Raw genomic sequence first — 21,080 nt, forward strand, 5'->3', positions numbered from 1 at the left:
TTAAGCCAAGCGCTACCAGCCAGCAGGGTACTCAGCTACCCGCTAGCAGCCTGCGTCGTATCAGCGCTAAGCCTCGCCTCAAGGTCACCTCACAGGGCGGCAGCGGAAACCAGAAATACGTCACACGGAGAGATTTCCCGGCATTCATACTTACGCGTCGCGTTTTCGCGCGCTTGAAATTTTTCACTTTTCATTTAATCGCGAAAAATAGATATGGTCATTTAAAAATCTAAATGCGTGAAATACGTACTCCAGGAGTAATAATCTTTCGATTTAGGCAATAAAAAAATAATAGGAAACCACCCTATTGTGCGGATGGATGCATGAGATTAGAATGGGGGCTTTTCCTGGATGCGCATTCGTGTATTAGCACAATTTTGGGCGTTTAATGGTGCAATTTTGACAGTGAATGTGTTTACTTATCACCCCGTGCGGGTAAATACATCGTGCAAATATGTAATTTATTTATTTTTATATTTGTGATACATCAGCTCATAACTTGTACGTACATGAACTTCCAGGCACTTGGTTCAAGAAATAAAATATACAAAATTTTGATATGATACAATTTTCGATAATATTCGCAAAAATGAGCGTGATAACTACTTTTCTTTAAGTTTTAAAGTAAATAATATCAATTTGTAAAAGATCCATGCGTCGCTAGAACTTGATTATACCAATACTCGGGATTAAATAGCCTGAACCTTTTTTACATGTTAACTACACGTGGGCCATTTTAAATCAATTAAACGAACAATAATTTTCCAGGGCCTTAGATTTTCGATAAATTTTTAATGCATTTTTAATAACCAAATATTTTCTACAATAACATATATAAAAACGAAATGAAATAAATGGATATATTTGAATATAAGGTTGGCTAGGGTAACAACTACTTGCAACCCAGATCATCCATTTATTGAAATATGTATATCACGTTCTTGTTGAGTGTGCATTAACTACTAATGATATTACACTCATTATGAATTGCATAAAATTTATTTATTTATTTTATTTTATTTTCAAACCACCGGACACAGCTCTTATTGGCCATTTTACACCGGGGTGTTCAACAAATGTAACAATTTAACGTACACAAACAACCATGCCCGGGGAAACCTACCGCGACCGAAACCTACCGCGATTCGAACCCGCGACCTCTTGTTTGGCAGGCGAGAACGTTACCCCGCCGCCACCGAGGCCGGCGATGTTACGAAGCGATGTAACAATGTGAAAATGTCAATAGATGGAAGCATGTTGAAGAAAAACACCGAGTTATTTCATTTAAGCAACAAAAACAATTTAACAGCGACTTTTAGAGACACCCGCAGAGGAAACAGCGAATCACATTCCGAGAACTGCTTATCGAGGGGAGCTTTACCAAATAGGCAAGGTAGGTGGCGATCCTCCACAAGAAGCTGCTGGGCAGCCCTCCCAAGGAGAAGGACCGTCCTCCGAGACAGGGAAGGAATCGAAGCCCGCTGCCGCGTCTCCCGCCCACCCTCCACTCAACCCCCTTCACGACAGACACGGCAGCGTATAAATACGGAGAGTGAGAGTTTTGGCCTCGTCATACGTATGCGGGCGCTCGCGATACACGCACCAGAGCAACTCAGACCACTCAAGGACGTCGTTCGTGGCCCCATCTTCTCCGTAGGACCGACCCTCGCGTCTTCCAGCGAGGCCGGGAGGATATAAACACACGTCGGTGCAGCCGTCCCCCAAAGTAACATTTCGGGCAAGTGATTTCAACGGGCGGATAAGCAACGGATTCGTCATGAAGGCTTTTACGACGATAGTGCTCTTGGCACTGATATCTCTGTCATGCGGTGCACCTAAGAAGCTGCGTAAGTACATCTATATTTTTCTGCGATATTTTTCATGCATCAAGGGGACTTTTCGTGCCCCTGAGTACAACACACTATATAATTCTAGTAAAATAACAGTTGTTGAAAGCCTAACTTTTTGGAATAAAGTCACAAATATGACGAATAATTAAATAAGTATATTCCACACTTTATCACTTTATTTAATGAAAAACAGTTGGTTAATTTTTTTCTCATTTATACCAGATATTTTTGGATTTAGCCACCCAATTTCCAAAGGGACCTCGTTCATATAAAGACAAGAAAGAACTATAAAAGACCTTAGGATGGTCTCTATTTTCACCGGAATGTTAATTCATTTAAATGTTTCTGGGATGGTAAAAAAACGTGCATACAAATTCTAACGATGCATTAGTCATAGCCATAAAAAGTTGACAACCCATACTAAAACGTGCTTCACATACGCACCGAAAGGAAAAGCAAGAACGTAAAATGATGATGTTAAAATACCTTGTAACCCTTGTTTCTCATTCACGTAAATCATTGATGTAAAAATTCCAATAATTCAATTTAAACAGCGTAAAATTAAAATATATCCACTTTCAGTCGACGCAAGTGATTCAGCGATTCTTTACGAAAGGTTAATTTAGCAAATACTCAGATTTTTTGGAATTTATTTCGAGTTGCCGGGACACTAATATAAATCTGATGACTCAATGATTTTCTCCTACCATAATGAGAAATGTGGATACCTTACTCTTTCATAATCTTCCATAGGCGTAGTATCATTATGCATCGCGTAAGAGCCGGTGTATATATCGTATTCATTACTCAATGAGTGTTGCTACTGATAATACATCACGCAACTTGTTTACATAATCTATATGGAAATCTATGGTTTACTAAACTAACAAAAAATTATTATATAAATTTCTAAACATATTTCTCCTAATCTATCTGAATGTATTCAAATAGGTCAACTTGCTTAAATTTCTATAAAGTAACAAATTATAACAACTAATTTTTAAGAAATACAACAGATAAATGTAACTTCATACGAATTATTTTACTAAGGGAAGCAGTCACAACCAATTAGTTCTACTTGACCGATTTATCAGCCACAATATTAAAATTGGTTCGACAACAAAATACAAATTACGCATAAACCCTTGAACTCGAATTATTACCATTTCATACCGTTAAATATCACTCAAAAACTGAATTATTCGTTTGCGCAATTAAGGACTCTCATTGGTATATTATAATTTCATTCCTAAAACATTTAGAATTACAATTTTTAAGGTTTTTTATATGCAAAGCGTCAAATCCAAATCCATTCACAATTAATAAGAACCAGTAGTGAATATAGTTCGTATTTTTGGGGGGCCAATACTAATTATAATTTATTAGTGATCACAATAAATGTTTGAATTAGTTTTTGGTAACTAAATTCATAAGGTGAATAAAAATAAATAATTAGTAGGTTGATTCTTAAAATACTATTATTTTAAAAGGATGATAATATAACTTTGTATCACAATTTTCTCACGCGCATTATGGTAATATTTATTCAGATCAATATTTTTTTCCATTTCGGGGGGGTAGGGGAGGGTGGGCCTCCTGGGCCCCTGCCTATATTCGACTCTGAAAAGACCAATGACAGATTGGGGTATACTGGATTGTTTACCAAATCAGTAAGTCTTACGTAATCAAAGGACATCGATTCCAGCGCGCTGTAAAGCTTCCCAAGAAAGCAGGAGCATGTAGGACGAACAACGCATACTTAACAAGTTTTGTTTACACAGCTGCTTTTTAAAAGGAGCTTAAGTTCCGATTCCCTCGTTTTTCCTCCTCATTCGCTTTCCCCGAATCCATTGCCTCAGCCAAGATTTTTTTCTTCCCCTTCTCAACGCATTGTACGAAGCTGGTGAGTACAATAATTCCATACACGCCTCCAGGCCAAAGCACTGACTCAATTGAATAGACACTGTTGGAGTAGCCCGTGAAAGCTGGAGCTCCACTACCGGACAGCGTTTTATCGCGATCTCAGCGTGACAGGACTTTCCCGATTTCAAACAGTGCCACCCAACTGCATACACGAGTCACGTGACTTGAAATTTCCGACTGAATGGAACTTGGGATCGGACCGTTCACCAAATGCAGGGCAAAGAACACCTGAATTATTCCCTCTAAGCGAAAAAAAAACATTCGCGTTCAGTTCAATTCCCAACAAAACCAGAAGAACTTTCGAAAGGTTGGAAAAAGAAACTACTGGGGCACTGAATAATGCCTCTGCTGCGAAATTTCTAACCAATAAATTCCATGTAGTAATTTTATGCCCTATCTGGGCCAAAAAAGGACCACTCCGGCTCAATCAAGATGCCGCAACCCCCACTAAAAATACAAGAGTTGCAGAGCATTCAAAAGTAGCTAAAATCCATTCCTTCATAGAAATTAGAGAAAGTTGACTTATTTGTATTTAACACTTTGTCATGGACCACGCAGAATGCTGTTGCCATTAACAAATTTTTATCTTCATTTCCAGCGTCTTACTTGCGATTCTGCAAGCGAAGCGACCCGAACTTCGATGACTGCACCTTGAGGCTACTGAACAGCATCCAACCAAATGTGGCAAAAGGTGAGTGCAACATAAGCGACGATCACGATTACGTCAGCGAAGAGGGGGATTTTCACGGCGGAAAAACCAGACTTGAGCATTTATCGATTCCAGTTTCAGCCATAGGGAAATAAGGGAAAGGATAAAAGAAAATTTTCAAGAGTGTGAACCATTTTTTCACCCGACAAGAGAGGGATTTTGGTACACGCCTTGAAGGAAAAGGCCTCAATTGAAAGTCAATCAGAAAACAACCTCGTTAAGTGATCTATCGAATCGAAAATTTAGGTTAATCCTTACCCTGTAATTACACTAGCGATATATTCCGCCGTCATATCCGTGGAGTGTAATTGCTGTATATTCTGGTTTATTACCTTATTTGTGCAGGTTATTACTTTATTTTATTAACAAATTTCAAACTACAGATAACACGAGTAATGGTACAAAGTTCAGGCTGCCACGGTTCAATACTGACGATTCTTTCTCGAGCTAATCGAAGGCGACTTCGTGCCTTGGTTCGTAACGACGAGTTACTGCAAAGTTTCACCACGTACTAAGGCCCAACCACAATAATTTTAACGGAAGGGGGTTCGCTTTGAGGTGGGATGCATTTTCATTTGGGATGGGTGTTCATTTTGAGTTCAGCAAATACCTCCCACATTGTTGATTTATGATCTCAAAATTTTACGGGACAGTTTGAAACCATTTAAATCCACGTTTTTACGCCATCGACGTAAATACGTTCTCACAAAAAAGTCGTTCAATATTCTTAGAATATAAGCACTCGCTACGAAGTAGTTACGGCAGATAGATAACCGACTTTTGTCGTTATCGTGTCCTCATAGAGGGTCTCCATATCTCGAAAAAAAAGTTTAAAATAAAAAAAGTCAGCAAATGATCCCATATCTTCATGTAAAAATATCAATACTATCAATACTGAAGTTATGAATAAAAATTTGAATTTTGGGATTAATGAACACATAATTTGATTTTTTTGACGAACACCTTGGACACGTTCGTGAAAAAAATCAAAAACTACGTTCGTAAAATATCTGATATTGTAGATTTTAATTCGTGAAAAATGCATAAAAATGCAGGACGGCAAACTGACAAAATTCAAAATTGATCTTATAGGCTAAAATTTTCTTTTTGAGCTCCATAATTAGATGATAGTATGCTGAACAACGAAAAAAATGTTAGAGGGATTTTCCTCAACATCAATACGGAAATAACCAATGTCTCATAGGATATATTCGTCGTTTTCCAAAAAATAACTTATGGAATCCAATAAAGGTCCCAGGGTAACGACAAGATACGAAAAAGCATACCAGTGTATTATTATGCAGCAACACTTTCAGCCGAGACAGTATGCCCCCTTAACGGATCGTAGAGCAGGCATACCTACAGCTCGCCGCAATGGTTTGAGAATGTTTCCCCTCCCCCCTGGATCGAGGATGACATAATTCGGTAAAAATCCTATTTGAAGTATGATCTAAATCAAACACTATATTAGCGGATAACTTATTGAGATATAAGCATTAAATAAAGGAACTAGTGATCTAATCCGTGGCGTAGCCAGGAATTTCGTTCGAGGGGGGGGCAAAACCAGGGGGGAAATTTTTTGAAAAACAGGGTACTAATCCTTAATTTTAAACTAATTTTAACACTTTTCATAATCGAAAAAACTTCATTTGCTAAATAAATATTATGTAAATTCATGGTTTTTCAATATTTTGTTTTCTTTTATGAAGGAAAAATATTGAGTTTTTATATATTTCGGGGGGGGGGGGGGGGAGTCCGGACCCCCAGAATCCCCCTGCCTACGCCACTGGATCTAATAATGCCAAATTTTACTACATTATATCATAGATAAAACAAAAGCAAAAGATCAAACTCATTCCTCTCAAAACTAACGGAAAACCCTCTAAAACCAATGAAGCGAGCTGTCTCTCCAGCGGAAAGGCCCTTGAAGGGGAGGAAAGGAGAATCAGAGGCCAAATAAGAAAGGTCAACCCTCGACCTACATCTTGGGACGCGTGGCCCATCCCTAACCAACCACGCCCGCCAGATTTCGCGCGCGATGTCAACAAAACCTGCAGTGATTAAATAGATAGCGCACTGCCGTGCGTGGCTACCGAGTGTTATTAACACGGAAAGCCGACGGTGGTGTCCCGAATGAGAACGTGCGAACGACGGCCATTCTGCCACTTTCACTTTCGTCTCGTGAATGATTGCGTCTGAAGGCCCGGAGCCGGCGACGGCGGAGGTGCCCAAGCGAGGCGAGGAAAAGCTGTGGACACGCCACTGACCGCGGCTGGGATTTATTGACCTCGGAGCCATAAAAATTCGAACTCCATGCAGATAATTACGCCCAGAGGCAGCTAGTCGTCCGGTACGTCACACTGATTCGAAGGCGAGCTGATACCACGTCCACACCTCGGAGTAAATATAAACAAAAGCGATTTCCGGCTTCTGCCCAAGAGACCATGAATGAAATCCCGGATCGCAAATAATGCAAATTTAATTCCATATTGACAGACATGTATCGCCAATGAAATAGGCACGGGGAGGGTTTTCCGGATTACAACTCCCCCCTTGAGCCAAAAACGATTTATATACTTTATTCTAATAAACAATCATGCAAAATAATTGTTTTTGAGTTCTAAAAATCACGTTTTCAGCATCAAAAATCACAAAATTTCTTATCTGAAGTCATGTTTACAGGATACATTTACCCGTGCAAGTAAGTGGCTGGACAATAGGGTAGTTTCCTTCATCAAAGAAAACGAAAGGCATTGATTGCGATTCGTTACCCACCACTAGTGTATTCATAATATACAAATTATTTCGTTTCAGAAATACCGATTTATACGAAAGGCAATGGTCCATTTTTATCCTTACCAATTCATGCATGAGGCACAGAGCTCAGGGAAACATGTCTTAATAATCACCTATTAAAACTGGCTAAGGTCGGAAAGTTTTCCTCGTTTAATAATTTAAGCCAAGCGCTACCAGCTAGTGTGGTACTCTGCCACCTGCTAGCATCCTGCGTCGTATCAGCGCTCAGAGCCTCGCCCCAAGGTCACCTCACTTGCGGCAGCGGGAACCAGAACGACGTCACACGGGAGTTTTCCCGGCATTCATACTTACCCGTCGCGTTTTCGCGCGCTTGAAAATTTTCACTTTTCATTCAATCGCGAAAAATAGATATTGTCATTTAAAAATCTAAAAGCGTGAAATACGTACTCTAGGAGTAATAATTTTTCGATTTAGGCAACAAAAATAATAGGAAACCACCCTATTGTTCATTATTTGAGGGGCAGGCGATGTTGACAAAGGTCTACTCGGCTCTGAAATTTTCAAGAGGAAATCGTAAGTTTCGAATGAATAATAAAATAAGAGAAATTCAAAATACAACCGATAGAGAGAGCGTGATGCGTCCTCATAAGATTGAATATCCAATTTTTTCTGAAAGAGGGAATGGAAAATCTATACCCAACTCCTGCCAGGGTGGAAGTTTCAGGCCCACCTCTTCGGAGAGAAGGACAACGAATTAGCTAAGGCTTACTTGTAGAAGTGATTTCCTTTCGATATGAGTATGGAATAATTCGTGAATCTCAATGTTTTGCTTGGAAAAAGTTGAATCCTCTTTTTCTCTCCTGCAGGCGTCCCGCAGATCCACTCACCTTCCCTGGACCCTTTTGTGATCCCCGCGCTGCAACTCAACCGAGACACGGATAATCTTCAGCTGAGAGCAAATCTCAAGAACCTCCAGGCATATGGAGCGTCCCAGTACCAAGTCACCAAGCTGAGGTGAGGCAATCTGGAATGCCCGTGTAAGGCGAAGAAGCACAAACCCCCCTTTGTCTTTCCGACTAAGTATTTGCCTAGACTTAAAAAAGTTCGACAAAAAAACACCAAATTTGTCACCAATTTTTGTCAGCCATAATGACCACACTTTTGGGTAAATGGGCTTCAATTGTGAATACTTATGGTATCTAAATCCCAGTATGAAACGTTTATGTTAGGTTTAATCAATTAGTTGACTTGATACACTGCTCTCAGCGTCATCATAAATGGAAGAAGGCAACTCGCTTTTGATTGGGATAAAATAATAATAATTAATAATAATAATAATAATAATTTCGTCTTTATTTTTCAAGCGAATTTAGTACAGCATTGTCCTCTCTTACAATTAACTTGATTGACATTCACAAACATCCATGCCCTGGATGGTGGTCAAGCCACCCAGGCGGGATTCGAACCCGCAATCTCTAGGTTAGCAGTCGGGGACTTTACCCCGGTGCCACCTAGGCCGGCAAAGGGAGGAGGTCAAAAGGATCATGTTCTGTATCAAAAGTCTGTGATCAAAAGTAAAATCCACTGTCTGTGGTCAAAAGGATCATGCTCCTCCAAAGCAGGAACCTCTACACAATAACTTTTAATTCCATCAAAGCCTCTATGTATGGTATGTAAATTGGAAGAGGTGACCAACAGTGGAGGTTATTTGTGCCATGAGGGAAGGATACGGAATGACGGGGGAGAGAAAACTGCAGACTGCATTAGCCAGCTCTTAACGAAAGGCTCCCAAGGGGACCACGGCTCAATCTTCCAATTGATGCGTAGAGTGCTGTACTACTTGAATCGCCCTCCACAAAACACTCAATCAGGGATCAGGCAATCTTTGAAAAAACTCTGACAACAGTAAGATTTGGACCCGAACCCACAGGGTGGAAATCCTACACTCTAGCCACCACACCAACCCAATACCCCTGAATCTCAATGTTACTACATCATCACGAGGGTATTAGTGGTGTTAAGTGTAAACATTAAAACAACTTTTGACGGAATAAATAGGAAATTAGGGGAGATGGCAGGGGAAGGAGATGGGAAAGGCAGGAATAGAGAGGAGTGGAAGGAAGTTAATTATCGGGATTTAGAACAGTCAGGAGAGAAGAGAGAGGAAATGCCAGGAAAAACCGAATATAGAGAAAACGAGGAGGTATTCCAATACTGAAAGCTATTCTGATGTAGAGGGGATCAGATTAAGTCAAATAATTGATTGACAATATGATTAAAAATTGGATATTGGGGGTTCCATGCCAACATTCTTCACAACTAAAGTCTGTTTACCAGAAACTATGGTCACGTGGATCGGGCTGGTGTGGTGGCTAGAGTGTTGGCTTCCCACCCCATGGGCTTGGGTTCAAATCCTGATGGTGGCAGAGAATTTTTCAGAGACTGCCCAATCCCTGCTTGAATGTTGTAAGGAGGACATTTCAAGTACAACACTTAGTCCGTCAGATTGGACGAGACCCTTAGCGCCTTTTGTTAAGAGCAGCCTAATGTCAATGCCTGGTTTCTCTTCACCCTTCCCTCATGGCGCAAATGACCACAGCTGTTGGTCCCCACCTCCAAATCCCATACCATAGTATCTTATTGATCGTGGAAATAACAACATTCTATGGTCACTATTTATTTATTACTTAATTTATTCTACCGACTTAGGTAGGTTTCCATGGAGTACTTAAGCAGTCGTCTGGTAGTCTCCCCTTCCTTCATGTGCTTCCCCCTTCAATTCACAATAAGACCAACACCTTCTCATTCCATCTAAAAACCCTATTCTCATCCTTCCTCTCCCTAGTTTACCTAACATTCTACCTTCTAACAGTGTTTTCAACATCCCCTCCTTGCTCAGTACTCACTCCATCCACACCTTCTGCCTCCTACAATGGTCACTATGATAAAAAGAAAGTCACAACATTTTTGTTTTCTGTTTACATTACAAAATGTAGGGGCAAAAATTCTGACATAGGATATGAACTGATTTGAAAAATAATCATATGTATGTCATCAATATAGGGTGATAAGTTTCTGTGGAAATTAGAATATACTCCAAGAAAAAATTGGTAGAATGAGGCATCCTAGAGTATACCTAACCTGGCCAATATGTACCACTTTCGGAGGGACAGTCCACTGGTTTTGCAATTCTTGATAAACCCAATGACATTCAGAAGATGCTCCTCCACCCGGCTTTTGCCAAATCTCCGGGGGATACGCTTGAATTGTTTTATATTCTGCTGCAGAATAATTCTAAATGTCCACTACTTCATATTGGGTGACTCCTTGGTTACATGAAGGAATTAATCTTGAACAATTCCAGCATTACCGCCTGGAAAGGATTAACGTGGTGAATGAAAGGATAGGATTCAATAACACTCTACCTGCCTTAAAATGAAATCGATACCTCCACTGCACAAACGCTCAACAATCACCCACCGAATCAAATCCCCTCATCTAGCACTAGAAGGGCTACTAGATGAGCGGATTTGATTCGGTGGGCGATTGTTGAGAGTTTGTGCAGTAAAGGTATCGAAACAAAGAGTATCACAATCACTGACAAATATATTTTTCATCATGTCCCTAAAATGGACAATAACATTGGTTTCATTTCAGGTCCTCTTATAAATCATAAAAATACTGTCAAATATATATCACGGCAAAAGTCTGACATCCTATATTGTTCTTAGGGGCATGATGAGTGAGTTAGATCATTTCTCTTCCTTGTCACTGCATACTCACCAACAATTAAAATCAGAATCAATATCTTTCCATTTCTAATTAAAATGCATAACCCTGTGGGTAAGGTACATATATGGTACAACAGCTTAAGTGCAATCAGCATGTCATAGTTGCTAAGGTAACTTAAGTGATCAATCTATTTTTGCGAATTATCTCTGGTGCATTAAAGGGACTAGTCAAAATTGTTTGTGGTGTTTTGTAATGTTATATTAAAAGGAAAATGTGCTAGTCAAGGTTTTCTGATTACCAAAATGTATAACAGAATTTTTTATTATAAGATCCATGTGCTTCACTCCAAGTTCATGCATATACCTGTCAGTAAGTGGAAATTTCTACATACATATTTCCCTGTTTGTTTCAGAACTGACATCAAGAACAATGCCGTCGAGGTGAGTGTATTGCTGCCCCTCTTGAAGGTCACCACCGAATATGATGTCAAAGGACGAGTACTTGTCATACCCCTGAACGGCAAAGGAATTTTCAAGGCTGACATAAGTAAGTAAAGAATGGAAATGATAAAACTCAAAAATAGGGGCCAAATTCAAAGGTAAAAAGCAAAGGTTCCCGGGGAGCAGTACTAGTTTTTTCATGGGAGCTCCCAGTAGTGGATATAGAAAACACTCAAGGGGAAGGTGCAAAAGATATCTTGAGTTGCCTTTACTTTTATCGTAATAAAAAATAAGTGACAGGCAGAGTAAAAGAAAATTTTAAATAAAGTAATTATGCACATACATAAGACAATGCCAACTTATGATATAAAAAAGTCACAATTGTGGTTCTGCAATGCTAGGCAATACATACGGGCAGACCCGCACAGGAGGGGCGTGCACCCCCTGAGGCCCCATCTGTATCCACCACTGGGGGCTCCACAATTGTTGTTTACTGTCGAAGCTAAGTAAGCGTGTCAAAAGAGGTTGATCCTAATTGAGTGGAAACCCTATAAGGGTAATTGAAGGAGAAAGGTAACCAATCCATTCATGGTTGTGCCCTCAATAATTGTAACTTATTCACTTCCAGTCATAAGGTTATTGAAAATTTTACCCTCTATTATGGCTCAATAAATTCATTATTAACTTCAATTTGCCCTAACCCCTCAGTGCTATCACAAGCAGTAATCAATATCCCAACAACATCCAGACAACATTTTCGGCTTTAACATATGACATCCATGCAATATCCATGTTCATCCAATAATCTTTGTTTGGATATCTGTCTGATATTCAAAGGACCCACCGAACAACGTTGCAGCAATGTCCAACAGTAGACATGGAGGTCCACATTACAGCATATCTTAGATATCTTCAAAACATCTAATGAGTAGATAATGGGTATGCTTGTTATGGTTTTTGGTTATCTCCAGACATACAAACCAAACATTTATGCTCTTCAATTCTATACAGAAAATACTACAGATACTATTTGAAATAACAAGTTTTTAATATCACAGATACAACAATTTGGATATCTATGAGGCATTATTTTAATAACTTGTCGTGGACGCTACAAATTGGATATCTATGTAATGTTACCAAAATATCCATCGTGTAATAACAACGTGTTTTGGATATATCAACCTTATTTTGATATTTGATGGATATCTTCTGCTGCTTGAGATTGAGACACCAATACCACACATTATATCCATCATTATTTTTTCTTCAGCTAATGTGCAGGCTGACATAAAGATGACCGGAAAAGTGATAGAAAAACGAGGAAAGAAGTATTTGGAAGTGACCAATGTTTCATCCAAGGTAAAGGTGGGAAATGTGAAAGTAGACCCTTCCACTGGAAATCCAAGAAATGACCTCATTAGTAAGTGCACATGTACATCATGTCTCCTTATAAAATATTTAATTTAAGTTTTAAGGCAAAAAATTTTCTTATTTGTACATTATTATATTTTACACGTCTTTGTTTGTTTCTAGCTCAATCAGCAATGGACTTTTGGGAGAATAATAAGAGGCAAGTTCTTGATGTCATTGCCCCAGTAACAGATGAAACAACCGATGCAATTGTTCAACAAGTAGCCAACAGAATTTTGGCCACACTTCCTTATGACACAATTCTCCCACCATAAAGACCTAGCAATCGGCCAAAATATTGCACAAGAAATTCCTGTTAATCATTTCTCGCACCCATTGGTTTACAATCCTTTTTGGGATGGAAGCCTTCATCACAGCATTATATAAATGCACTTCATGATTTGATTTCCATTTTGATGTTCCTTCATGTAGATTTTATAAATAAAATTGTTTTTATAAATTGAGAATGTCCACCCTCACTTAAAACGCCTATACTGGATGCTATGGCATTTGGAGGAGGTGATTGATGGCTGATATTATTTGATGGAAGGGTGGAGAGAAATCCCGCATTGGGATTAGCCTGCTTGTAACCCTTTAAGTGCCAGCTGCCTGATCTATGGGCCCGAAGGGAATACGCTAAGACAAGCCGATTTATCTGCCAGATGTTTATCCGTAAATATTGAAATAAATTATTATTCCCAAGTTGTGCAGAAGCGATAACAACAGAAATGTGCATTTTTATTGATAACTTAAGTATAAGACGTTAAGCTATTTTAAAAAATAGCTCAAACACATTCACGTAGATTTTATAATAAAATTCTGATTAAATTCATACAAGCAAGTAAAGAAAAGGCCTGGTATTCTTAACGTGAACCATTTTAAACATGGAAGCATTGAATGGGTTACTGACAGGCACCAAGGGGACCATGCCTTCATGAATAATGACTCATTTACCCACCCCAATGACACAACAGTGGCCAGAGATACAGAGCAAATCCATCAACTGACAGATTTATCCCCAATCAGAGCAGTCGATGGCCCAAACAGCGCAACTCACTCAACGTCTTTAATGGCCATGAGCCATGCGTCCAATATTGCTGTCATGGGACTCCAGCCACTCCAGTTGCTGCAATGGAATTGCACCTTAACCTTTTCCCTACTAAAGACGTAAATATGCATCCAGACGTTTCTCCCAGGACATCTGGATGCCCCGTATATTTCATCGGAGATTTTCCTACGCAGGTGAACGAATGCCAAATATATAAGTTTCCTAGCTCTCCCTCTTCTATGACGGTCGCGGGTGTGCCATGTCTTTGTTTCCTCACCCAACAATGCAAAGCTTAGGCTGTACCCTCGAAATCCGGGAGCAGGTACCCAGACCCCTCATCTTATATTACCCCTCTAAGCGGTAAGGGACTGCAGTCATAAAATTGTTTATTCAGTCGTTTTACAAAATAAATATTTGTTCCTTTCTCAAAACATATAAACTAAGAATAGAATTATTTGTCTTTTGAGCACTGTTTACAATTTTTAAACGAAATTATTCAATAAATATTAACTTACATCTCGATTTCACACATCAAACATCAACATGGAAATTATTGCTGCATTAAATTCATTAATATTGACAGAAGAGCTTCGTTCAAAATTTCGAAATTTCCAGAATAAAACGAGGAATTCAATTCGAAGTCCGCAATTTACATTCAAGCAACAATTATCCATATAGCTAATTCATATAAACAAAGGATGATTGACCGTGAACCAATGCCGCTGGTAGGGTTGTAAACCCCGAAAGGAGGGAGCCCAACTACTCTCGGAGCCTGAGATGATGCGGAGTCCCCGCTAGGGTTGCCCCCGGAAGGGTCAAAAAAGGTTGGTGCTGAGAGTGTGTGGATTATCCGCAACACCCTTCTTCACGAATGTCCTGCAAAAATTCTCCGTACGGAGGGGAAGGAAGAATCTCTCGGCGCTAAGTACAGCAGTCACGCTAAGGCGAGAACTTCGCCATCTCATAAGGGTTAAGGGGGAGGGGGCAGCAACTTTTCTTTACCCCTCTTGGCAACACCCCAGGGCTTATGGATTTATTCGTCATCATTACTTAGATCCATTATTCGTCATCATAATCCCAGTCCCCTACATACACACTTCATTTTGGAAGCTAGTGAGCACATTTAGCACCATTCAGTGCCTTGGTGATAAAAACCCATAATAAAAAATTATAAATAAATGTGCTCGACACTACTATGACAGGGCTTGTTGATACAATGTGTACACACAATGAATTTGAATGAGGAACTAGTATATTTTTTTACGATAATCCCAGAGGTTAATACATATGTACCTCCTTAGCATGAAAAAATGTCCACCATTGGAATTTTGAGAAACGTACATATGCATGTGCACTTACTCCCTAGCCATTTACACATTCAAATTTGTTTACAAATACAAATGTTTACATTGAATGAGAATTTACATTTTTCCGGATTGATTTGTTAGGTTTGCCACAGCTCCATCAAGTAGAGAGAGCCTATATTTTCTATAATCTGTGCCATCAAAAGCCTTGCACAGTCAGCAGCAATGGCCAACACCATTAGGATGTAGGGTGCACCCAGGAAGATGCAAAGAATCAAGGAGAATGCAAGATGGATATAAAATGTATTAAAGTAAATACAAAATTTGTCAAGGCGAATGCAAGAAGTGACAAGGGGCATGCAGGTAGTTGCGAGAATCGTCAATATTACAGCGAGGTTGCATTGAAAAGTACATCTCATGGGAAGGTATTTGCAACAATTTTGCAACCTACACATCAAAATTAATGCTGTAATAAGAAGTAATAATAGGGTATTTGTCAACATGAGCAGTATTCTGCTAAGTTTGACTACATATTCACAGTCTTGTTTCAATGTTCATAAGCTAGATGCATTCAGGTTGTAAGAGGACTAATGTAAGAATTTAGTCTGATCCGGAAGTAACTAGAGTTGAGCCTTAATAGCAATTTGAAATGTCCATTAAGATAGTGGCGATACACTTCGTGATTTCACCACAACATTTACAATGTATAATAATTTAATCATAGATTTTAGGTTTCTGAGAAATAAGGGAAAAATGACAAATAGCCTGTATTTGCACAGAGCAAGTTTCACTGAAGTACTCAAGAGCTCTGAACACTTCAGCACACCATGCTCTGTCAACCTAGGTTTGGAAATTTGGTTCCACATACAATAGGGAAATTGCATACTTTTTATAAACAGTATGCTGATATACTACAGTAAACACTTAGTACAGCAATATACTTTTTTCCGCTTAAAATTCAGTTTATACCCTAGAAAATGACTCCCAAAAGTCGCCCGAGTTTCGCGGGCTAAAAAATACCGCCCCCACTAATCTTTGGCTGTGACGTCATAGTTCAGTACGAGTCCAAGATCCAAGCCCAGTAACTGCAGGTTTGGAAGAGCCACGTTGCGTTTAAAGGAGAACATGGGTGAAATAAGGAAAACATACAAGTGGTGCATTGTTCCTCTGTGCAATAACACCCCAGAAAAAAATTTCGTCTGCATTCCCACGGAGGAAATTAGAAGAAAAGCCTCGATGTATGCCGTCTGTCGGGATGAGCGTTTCGGAAAAATAAGAGTATGATAAACGGAATGATAAACCCGTGTGCTATTTGAGCGAAGATAACTTTAATATTAATAATATTTCCATATTTCATTGACTGAATAACTTGAAACATAGATTATTCGATAATTCGGCCGCCGTAGAATAAAAACTCAACTTCCGAACAAAAATCGAGATAGGTCTCAGGGAAAAATTTTTGCTTTGCAACTGCTTTGGAACCCTTTTGAAACTGCTTTGGAACACCAAAATCTGCATTGGAACTGCTGTGAAACTCATTTTAACTCATTTGTACCAAAAATTAGAAATATGAAGACGTTTGTAACTCATTTGTGATCCCCTTTGGAACTCCTTTGTACAGAGTGTGTTCGTTTGGAACTACTTTTGAACGATTCGGCAGGATTTCCAGACGTCATCATTCGTATTGTAACTGCTGTGTACGGAGAAAATTCATTTGGAACTCCCTTTGAACGAGATGACAGGATTTCCGGGCGTCATCATTCGTATTGTAACTGTTGTGTACTTAGAAGATTCATGTATAACGGCTTTCCATACGTTTGTAATTCTTTATGAACAAATCCATGCGAATTATATACGTCATCATTTGTTTTGGAACTGTCTTCTACGCGCCAACATACCATGGCCAGGTTCGCCAGGTTCAGTCTGATACGTTTGGTCGAGAAAACGAAAATTCTTTAATATATGCAATAAAAATGCATTAGTAGTTTAATAAGAAATAATCGCAAGTCAGTTAATAGAAACGGAACTCCCAAATAATCACTCGAATTAGTTTTAAAATTATTCTATTTTCCTTGTGGCTTAAATCGTATTTTTGGGTCCGATTTGAAATGCGACAAGATTATCTTCACTACGTATACCGAGAATCTTGGTTGCGTATAATAAAGGCATTCAATAACAAATTCATAGCGCTCGCGTTTTTTTGCGTTTCCAAGTATATTATTATCGTAAAAATTCAATGTCTATACTTTCAAAGTATACTTCGCAATTATAAATATTGCGAATTTTACGGCATATTTGCAACCTTTTCTTTCATTGATTTCGTTCTTTGATATTACCGGAAAAGTAGTATTTTGCATAGATTAATATACATAAAACCATATATAATATACTTACTCTATGATAAAACATACCGATGTATTGTCTTCGCGATCCCTAGGAAATGGTTTATGTCCATATTTGGATCCGTATTTAAGGGCTAAATTTTTTCGCCATGAATCCCTCCTTCGAAAATATATTTCAATGTCGAGGTTGACAAGTTCGATTACCCGGAAAGGCCTTTTTTCGCATTTCCCATTGCATTCTCAGATATTTAACATGACGGTTTTCAAGAAAAAATATCCAGAAACGAAGGCATTTCACTCAAAAATGGACACTGAATGATCCACATCAACTACGTAAGATCGGAATTAAGCTCTCGATAAGGACTTTCTTGACCACCCAAGTGACTTACCCCTCACTCCGCAATTTGAAAACATGAACCTTGTGTTAAGCTTGACGAGCTTGAAGGTCTTTCGTTTATGACTAATGCTTTGGAAAGCAATGGAGCTATTGCGAAATGGCGGCACTGCCGCACTTCAATTCGTAGTATTCATCTTGCCTAAATATCCGAAACAGACTAAAATAAACTTCAAGAAAATTGAGTACGCCATCTTGAACTGCTCCAAAGCAGGTGGCATGGTGTACAAATGAGTTCCAACTGGTACAAATCAGTTACAAAACGGATGAACGAGTGGTACAAACGAGTTCCAAATTTAAATCCAAATGAGTCCCATAGCAGTTTCCAATGGAAATCCAAGGCAGTTCAAAATATGTTTCAAATGAGTTGATGACATGGTAGGATGCTATGACGTCATGAACTGCTATGTACCGTGTTTCAATTCCACAGTAGTTCAAAAGCACATACAAATCAGTGGTACAAAGCAGATAGATGACAGTTCCAAATGACTTACACAGCAGAAATTTTTCCCTGAGGTGTTTCTCGATGGTTACGATCGTTACGATGGACTCAAATTATTAAGGCACTTGTCAAATTTCAGTTACGGAAGGACATAGAAAATTCCATGATGTTTAAAATCAAGGGAGGAAATATGAAAATATAGAGCAACGTTGATCCTCATGCATTCGAGTGCCAGCCGAGAAGACAGCGTTTTCTTCTACTGTCGGCGTCAAAATGATGTGCCGCTGTACTTGGCAAATTTATATCCTGGCTTCACTACATGCTATAATAATGAACTATACGTCATTTTAAAGGAAATTTTATCCTAAATTCTGATTTATTTTATTACAAAAAAATTGAAAAATGTAGACACGGTCAGTGCAATAAATGACTCCGCGCACCGAAAAATTAGCCGTTTTGTCAACTTCATGAACTTTGCAACTCAACCTAAGGAAAACTACTACGTTTACAGCATTCATCTTCCACATTAATTTACACTCATCAGTGCGGATTAATAAAATGGCTTTTGGGTATTTTTCGAACTTATATTTTGTTATAAATTAATGAAAATATTTAAACATTATCTTGTCCCATGGTTTACCCCGAAAGATAAAGGAAGTTGTAGATGGAAAAAGAATGGAATCCAGAGGTGGTCACAAAAAATGAATCGCAGCATTCTTTGATTTTATTCTACGCCGTTGCTTGCTTTTCAAAAAAACGTTGAGTCACAAGAGGAATGTTCCGCTGCCTTTGATTTGGAAACTATGGAGATAAGAATGGACATGTGTGGATCAGCAATTTCCATTTAGTTGGTTGTCAGGATAAACCAAGGATCCATTTAAAGGTTGTCAGGCCATCGTATAAAGATAGGACTGATGTGCACCACAGGGGAAATGGTGTGTTTAAGGGAAAGTCAAACCCAAAGTTGCCCAAAGAATGCGCAGTTTTATGTTGCTCTTTCCCCAGTTAAAACCAAATAGAAATTGGATTGGGATGATATTTTCACCACGGGTTCCAGTGATAGTGAGAGTGCAGGTGATCACGGTCATCGTCGAAAGTCATCCCTCTAGGATTTCCGATATGGAATTTTTAAGTGACAACCGATCGCAATGACGATGAGCTCGCCTTTAGGTTTCAGAGGCTTAAAGGATTGGCCAATAAATTGGCAAGTGTCATACGGGCTTTAGAGTAGGTTTCAGATATATCGTGAGAAAAGCTCCCAAAATGTATTAAAGACTCTGTTTGGAAAACATGCACATTTTAATGCTAATTTAGGAAGTATTTCATTTCAAAAGTAACTTATTAACACCTGAAGACGTTGTGTTTATTATATTGATCGAAGTGCGATTGACCGATTCTTTCTGCAGAATAGGAAGTGGCTTCGGGGTTTTTAGTCACAAGATGGTAGATTGTGTTGGAAGTTCGTCTATATTATCGCTACTTAATTGAAACATTGATAGTCTGGCTTCCTCAGAGCTTCCTGTCGCCCTCCAGGCAAGGTATTTTTAAGTTGAAAGTATCATCGACAGCTTCGAGGTGGAAATAAGTTCACCATAAGACTCTACCGGACTGCCAAAAGAATACACATTTCACATGAGTATACGCTTTCGCCAATATTATACGCAAGTCTCACTTTGTTATGAACTATAGAACATTACAGATGCACATCAGCTACCTTTCCATTTCTCGGCATCGACTTTCCGAGCCGACGAAGTCTACAGTTTCACTAAAATACCCTGTTATCATGATGGAATCAGTAACAGGGAGCTTGCTAGGATCAGCGTAAGAATAACCATATGCCTTCATCTTTACGCAATCTATCGCTTTCGATGGAGGAGAAATAGATCAAATAATAGCCCTGAAGTCACAATGAACAACTCCGATACGTCTGCACTTCAATAAATGAATCATAACCACGCCGTCGCATGTATTCAATTATGCAACCTCTACTATGGCCGTGCCGCCGTGCCTCGTACTGAACTATGACGTCACTTTTCTACCAGCCAATCATCGGGCGTTTTCGCTTCTCACTTGAATTTGAAAATTTTCGTGAACTTTGATGCATTAAATATCGCAAACCACGTCATAAAATAATAAAAAAACTTTCACCGAGGTATGCAAACATATATTTTTATATAATTTTGGGGCTATTGATTATATCTGAAATATATGCAAGTTCCCTATTCTAAATGACTAAGTAGCCCATGAGCAAACATTTTTCAGCTTGGGTATGCTTACATATATATTATTTACCAAATATTTGGTTATGAGAAATTTTTTTCTTACACACCTCCATTAAATGAAAAAATAAATAAAATCACAATCAGAGCTCCAATCGTGTGGAAACAGGTTTCCAGCGCGAGATAAATAATAAAGGTACCCATTAAAATCCACATAATCACTCATGAAATGTGGAATGAGACGTTATAAGTATCAAAACTTCTCTCGGGCATTTTCAATTGTGCATAACGAATACACAAATCTGGTAGGTATTAATACAAAAATATCCCCATTAAACTCACACAGGTAATCTCTGATAATAGTTCTCTCTTCCACCGAGAATCTATATTTGAGGCATGAATACTTCCTCATTCCACATGTTCTCCTGTTGTCATCTATGTGCAATACGTATTGAGGCCTAAAAGAGTATTTTATCAACATAAGAAATTCTTCAAAGAAAGCAAGCA

General features: G+C 38.9%; 1 protein-coding gene across 1 annotated transcript; it reads left to right on the forward strand.

Moving 5' to 3' along the window:
• Window positions 1-1,563: 1,563 nt before the first annotated feature.
• Window positions 1,564-13,285, forward strand: LOC124161098 (protein takeout-like). Its single transcript, XM_046537295.1, has 6 exons — window positions 1,564-1,847; window positions 4,372-4,464; window positions 8,106-8,253; window positions 11,384-11,517; window positions 12,685-12,834; window positions 12,948-13,285. Exons 1-6 carry the CDS (start codon window positions 1,778-1,780, stop codon window positions 13,097-13,099), a joined length of 747 nt encoding a protein of 248 aa, XP_046393251.1. The 5' UTR covers window positions 1,564-1,777; the 3' UTR covers window positions 13,100-13,285.
• Window positions 13,286-21,080: the final 7,795 nt, after the last annotated feature.

This window comes from Ischnura elegans, chromosome 6 (genome assembly GCF_921293095.1).
Source record: "Ischnura elegans chromosome 6, ioIscEleg1.1, whole genome shotgun sequence".
Classification (NCBI taxonomy): Eukaryota; Metazoa; Arthropoda; class Insecta; order Odonata; family Coenagrionidae; genus Ischnura; species Ischnura elegans.